Source organism: Haemorhous mexicanus, chromosome 5 (genome assembly GCF_027477595.1).
Source record: "Haemorhous mexicanus isolate bHaeMex1 chromosome 5, bHaeMex1.pri, whole genome shotgun sequence".
Taxonomy (NCBI): domain Eukaryota; kingdom Metazoa; phylum Chordata; class Aves; order Passeriformes; family Fringillidae; genus Haemorhous; species Haemorhous mexicanus.
This window is the reverse complement of record NC_082345.1, coordinates 4,140,768-4,146,848: the sequence shown is the minus strand read 5'-3', so window position 1 is coordinate 4,146,848 and position 6,081 is coordinate 4,140,768. Positions and strand designations below refer to the sequence as shown.

The window sequence follows — 6,081 nt, the reverse complement described above, 5'->3', positions numbered from 1 at the left end:
TATTGACAACTACCCTTTAAAAAAAACAACCAAACAAAACTCAATATTATTTTATTTAATATGATGGAAACAGCAAAAGACAAATGCTGCTTTGGGGAATCAAGCTGGAGGTGAAAGAGACCGATCCAAAAAGGCCAAACTCCCCTCAAAATATTGGGTTTGTGTGGATTTAGGGTTTCCTGCCAGTTCACTTAAACAGAAAATGGATAAAATCCTTCAGGTGGATGAGAGGAATTGGCCCCTGGAGTGTGTTCTCCACACTTTGGCTGCCAGGGCTGGGGTCCAGGGCTTGACCCAAACCCCACCCGAGCCAGCAGAGTCCTGCCCCAGGGATCTGCCACCTCTCCTCCTGCTGCATTAACAGCCCTCCCCAGGGGCAGTGGTGCTTGCAGAAGCCAGGCTGAGCTGGCCTCACACCATTACCACCTCCTAGAAACCTTGCACAGCACTGGACAAGCTGCTGCTTTGTATTTTCGTAGCCTGAGGTAATTAGTGCCTGGCATCTGTAAAGGAAATAAAATGCACAACACTGGAGTCTCTAAGATGACACTGTTTTCATTACAGATTTAATTTTGCAAAGAGCATAAAGGCAGATACATCAAAATGCCAAGAAGCCTCTGTTAATTAAAGCCTCTTTTTCTTTTTCTTCTTAAGATTTGCATATGTATTGAGCCATTAAAGAGAAAGATAAAAGGAACCCCAAGACTGTTTATGCATAGCCTTTATGACTGCAGCTACTTACTTTGCAGGAGACATTATTTTGATTGGAGCAAAATAATGTTCTGTGGCTTGACAGGACTCAAGGCTGCTTTGTAGTGTTCCAGAGGCAGACAGTGACTGGTGTTGGGAGGTTTCACCTCCCAGCACAGATCCTGCACCCAGGTTTTATGCAGTCCTGACATTCCTGTACCATTCCTATACCCCCACTCCTGTTCACCATTTGGTTGGCCCAGATTTGGGGGAAAAAGAATGGATTACAGCTCTCCTCTGCAGTGCTGAAGCTTCCTCTGCTACAGCTTAATATCCACACTCTGTTTGATTGTTTACCATTCATATAATGTACCTTGCATAAGGTACAAATTTTGTACCTCCTCTTCAGATTAACAGTGAATTATCCTTGGAACACGGGCAGAGTTGGCAGCAGGTGAAAAGTTGCCTCTGTCCAAATCACCAGCATAAATCTCCCAGACTTCTTGTCCCAGGATTTCACCTCAGAAGCTTGGGATCAAGGTCTGTGTTATTTAGTTGGCAGGACAGATTTTGGTGAGTTTCACTGAGGTTAGTTAATTACCCTGTAACTTTTTTCATCAGCCTTGAAATAGTTAGCAAGGACATTTGGAGCTGTGCCTCACTGGAGATGCTGTTTGACTTCTCTATTCCAGGACTAACAGCCAAATAAGTTCAAATAAAATGATCCAAATTTTACAGTTCTTATTCTGGTACAATTAACTGTTTGTTTTCCTTAGATAAAGATTAAATAAGAATTAAATCAGAGCTTTTGGAACTGGCCCCTTAATAGCTGGAAGGAACACTGGAGACATCTAATGGAAGATCAATATGTGAGAGTTCAGTACAGAAAACACTATATTTGCTTTTTCTTTTTTATTTTTTTCTTATATATTATCTACAAGCACAAGCTTTCATATTTTTTAATGTAAAAATGCATACAGATCATTATATATATAAAAATCAACTAGCCTTGTAGCAAACTGCCAGATCCAACTATCCCCAGGTTGGGGACAACCTGTCTGGATCCAGGTGCAAACCCAGGGGCTGATCCTCACCTCCATCTGTAGTTGCACCAAACCCCCAGATACAAAGATTCTCAAAGTTCCAGGGAAGTTTTGGGTCCTGATCCAGGTCTTGCAGCATGGGCATGACTAACTCTTCATCAATTGAAGATAAATATTTTAAAAACTTCATAAATGACAGTCAACTTGTTGAAGGTAACAAGTATCCCATTCACCTTTCCTCCCCATTTTTATCTTCTTTCCCGTCCTCTCTCTGCAGAAATGGCAGAGAGAAATTCAATGTTAGTGTCACATACACACACTTAAACAGCAGCAGGAGAAAACTGAACAGAAAATTCAACAGCATTGAATCTGTTGATATCTGCTGCAGAAAGGCTACTGAATGTGGGTTCATGCTGCACTCAGCCTTTTCAATGCTTGGGCAATTTTGGGCTCCATTTGCACATTGCTGGAATATGAAAGATTTATAACATGTCCAGTAATAGGATGCAACGTTGTGAGCAACAGTAAATCAAGTTGCATTTAATGCTATGAAATGCATATCAACAGAAATGGCTTAGAGGGAAACAAATTAATGAGCAATTAAGTAAAGAAGTTTGTGTTAGTTTTGGAGGAAAGGTCACAAAATGGCAGCCTCCTTTTTGACCAAGTGTTTGGCAGTTTTCAAATTCAGTCTTTGCAAAGGAATGTTACTATTTTTATTTTAGGTTCTTTATGTAACAAGGGATGTTTGCACAGTGGAACATTTTATTTTCACCAGGATTTTATAATTTATCCACATAGATGTTATTAAAGAAGATATGATTTGCTGGAAATCTTTTGGAAAGTATGAGGGTTGTAACTTAGCCTCTCCTTCCTTTCAACTCTTCTCATATGAATGTGATTAATTATTTTCTCTTGTCATTCATTTAGAACCTTTTTGTATTTTAAATGCAGCTCCAACCTGAACCCCAGGAAAGGTTTTTCAGATGAAAGAACTGTTGAGGTTTTCTGAGAGGGATGGACCAATTGCTTAGCATACCAAAGTAAAGACATGACTACGTTGCCATGGGATTGCAGGTAAGGATTTTGTTTACTTCGTGCACCAGCACTGATTTGAAAGATAACAGAACCTCAGTGCTTCAACTTGCAAATTCTCACTCTGGCTCCTAATGTAACTAAATTGCTGGCAAGTTCAGTCCCTCAGCTAAAGAATTCTGGTTTGTGAACAGGCACTAGCTCGCTCTTTTACACTTGTGTTGATTCTACAATACTAAAAATGGCTAAACCTCTATTTTTCTTTTTTCTTTTTTTGTATTTTTTTTTCTTTTTTAAAAAAGTTAACGATATGATGAGCAGGTTGGGAAAAAGTGTGTCACAGAGGCCTGTTGCAAGAACCCCCTGCCTAGAAGCACACAGTGAAGTTTCCATTGCAGTGTCCAACAGATGTACAGCAACACATGTGAATGTGAGGACCAAAATATAGACATTCCAGGACAGTGAAATGAGTTTTTACCACCTAGAATACAGAGGCAGAGAAAACAAACAACAGCCCAAATAAAATATACATCTGAATGTGATGTTCTTTGCTGGTTGGGTAAATGTAAAAGTTTAAAAAAAAAAAAGAGTACTTTGGTAAAATATCTTTAAGTGAATACTTTTAATAGAAGTCATAATTTGGAACTTTTCTCTGTTCACATGGATATACAGATCTGCCTCTTCAGCCTGTTCCACCACCTATATGGCTACCTATAGCTCTACAAAGTGCTAGCCAGGGAGATTTACCCACTTGCCTACATCTGTGGCAATTTGCATTTGACAGGCTCACAAATAACCACATGAAGTACAAAGCAGTGGAGAATAAAGTTGTAAGCAAATGCTCCAAGGGGGCTGTTCCTCAAAGGAGAACATTGCTAATTTGTCATCCCAACCCTTGGCTGTGGTTCTACGTGTTGACAGTCTGAGCTGCCCAAAGGCATGCCACTGGTGGGAGACCAGCACAATCTGAATTAAAAGCTTCCAATCTTGCTTCTTGCATCTTTTAGCAGTTAACAAACCAACTAGACAGGAAGCAAAACTTGGCAGATGGCTTAAATGAGATGATGAGGGAGAAGGAAAGCACTGGGCACCTTTTATCCCAGGCACCAAAATCTGATAAAATGCATTTCTGCTTCAATGTGCCAGATAAAAGTCACAAAAAACCTGCACTGCTTTGAGCCCCAGAGTGCTCCAAGCAGCATCTGGGAGTTAAAACAGCTGAAAGTTATGGTCTTTTGATATGGTAGAGGCCATTCAGATCTGATTTACATTTGGGCTTAGACTTTAAATACTTGCCTTCCCAAGGATTCCATTCTTCTTCGGTCTAAAATAGACTATGAGGAACTACTTGAATTGAAAAAAAAGACCAAAAAACCAAAAAAATCTAAAAACTACCCATAGCTACATTAATAGTAATATGGTTCTTTTTTTTTTTTTTTCAGTTTGATTTCCCAACACACATACTCCCATTCCCCCAAGCACAGTAAAATGCTTTGAGGGGGAAATGGTGAAATGCTGCTGGACTAGATGATTATTTTGGAGAACTCTGCAATTTCAGAGGAGCTGGGAGAGCAGCTGAACTTTAGCTCTCTTGAAATGTGTGTCTCGCTGGCTAAACACTCCAGGAAATAGACCTTTCCTGTATTTTTTGCATACCTTGCTAAGAACATCAACACTCATGGATTTGACAAAAATAACAAGGAAGGAGTGAAAGCATACAGTGAGCCAACTCAGAGCTGGTGAAGGTGTCAGGTGAACTTTCTGTTTCAACACAGCAGCCTCTACACACATTCAGTCCTGCAGAACACCAGTTGTGATGGTTGTGGATGGACTGAGGGCTGAATCTTCCTCTCCAATGGCTACTGAGCAGCTGTCTGGCTGGAAGTGATGTTTAGGCACTACTGACTTGCAGGGGATTGGAGCTAGCCATGTAGAAGCAGAAGATTCTCTCTTGGTTGCCAATCCCCACAATTGTCTAGTCATTTGTAGTTCATTTGGTGTTTGTTTTTGTTGTTTTTTTTTTCTTTCCCACATTAGTCAGAAGCAGTGTGGCTAAATACATTTCAAAACAGGAAAACAGTATGATTCCGTGTTACTCAAAAAACTGGTGGTGTTTGTCTTTTGTGGTTTTTTTTCTTCATTGCAAAGATTTGACCATTTCTCATAAAACCTGCTCTGCTTGCCCCACCCCAACTCCAAGCTAACAAGCCCTAAAACGCTTCTCTGGCTTAGGACAGCTCTTTTTAGCTGCTGATTTTGGTGAGCATCTTATTAATGGCCTGCTTGACGTGGGTGGTGGAGCTTCGCCTCCGAGTCTTGCCCTGGACCATCTTGCGGCGCCGCACCTCGCGGCAGAGCTCGTAGAAGGCCTCCATGATGTTCCCCTCTCCCGTGCAGGCCGAGCACTCGTAAAAAGCACACGCGAGTTCCGTGGCCAGCTTTTCACCTTCCTCCGTGCTGACTTGCCTGGAGTGATCCAAGTCTGCTTTGTTGCCCACCAGGATCAGGGTGACGTTTTTGGGCTTTTTGACCTCGTCCAACAAGTTCTTAAGCGGCAGCATTTCCTCGAAGCTGCCTCTGTCCGTGATGTCGTAAACCAGCACGAAGCCCTCGCCCCATCGCACGTGTCCCTCTTTCTGAATGGCATCCTCCTGGTGGAAAAGACAGTAGAACGCCTTAAGAATTTGATTTATGAAGAAGACAGCAGGCCTTCAGAAAGGTGCTGGTCCTACAAAGCTGTGTGCATCTGGTTTACCTTATACTTTGCTCATATCACCGTTTTTATCACGTGGCATAGGAGATCTGTTCCACCCAGTGCCATGATCAATCTGGCCTATGCAGCACCTGCACCTGTCATGTTTTACAAGGGAGACCTAACTATGCTCTTCACTTTTGTGGGAATCATTGGCTGAAGTTGCCAAGCTCCATCCCTTGACTAGAAATAGACTGTGACTTTGTGCCTTCTTGCTGGGCTGGCCCTGAATAAAAGGCGTGAAAACAAAATCATTTTACCCCCAAAGTAAACCCCTTGACTTATTTTTTCTTCCAAGCAGGATCCCTTGCAGAAGGGTGATTTATGAAGAAGACAGCAGGCCTTCAGAGAGGTGCTGGTCCTACAAAGCTGTGAGCATCTTCTTTACCTTATACTTTGCTCACATCATCTTTTTTATCACGTGGCATAGGAGATCTATTTCACCCAGTGCCCTGACTTATCTGGCCTGTGCAGCATGTTCACCTGCCATCTTTTGAAAGGGGGACCTGACTATGAACAAATCTGCTCTTCACTTTGGTGGGAATCATTGGCTGAAGTTGT

The 6,081-nt window shown here is 41.9% G+C and overlaps 1 protein-coding gene across 1 annotated transcript in view; it reads right to left on the bottom strand.

The window, feature by feature from the left end:
- Positions 1 to 550: 550 nt before the first annotated feature.
- RERG (RAS like estrogen regulated growth inhibitor) overlaps positions 551 to 6,081 on the bottom strand; it is a 100,787-nt gene continuing 95,256 nt past the window's right edge. The window contains exon 5 of the mRNA XM_059848048.1: positions 551 to 5,419. Within this exon, the coding sequence (XP_059704031.1) occupies positions 5,012 to 5,419 (408 nt within the window). The 3' untranslated portion in view covers positions 551 to 5,011. The remainder of the gene's footprint in view (positions 5,420 to 6,081) is intronic.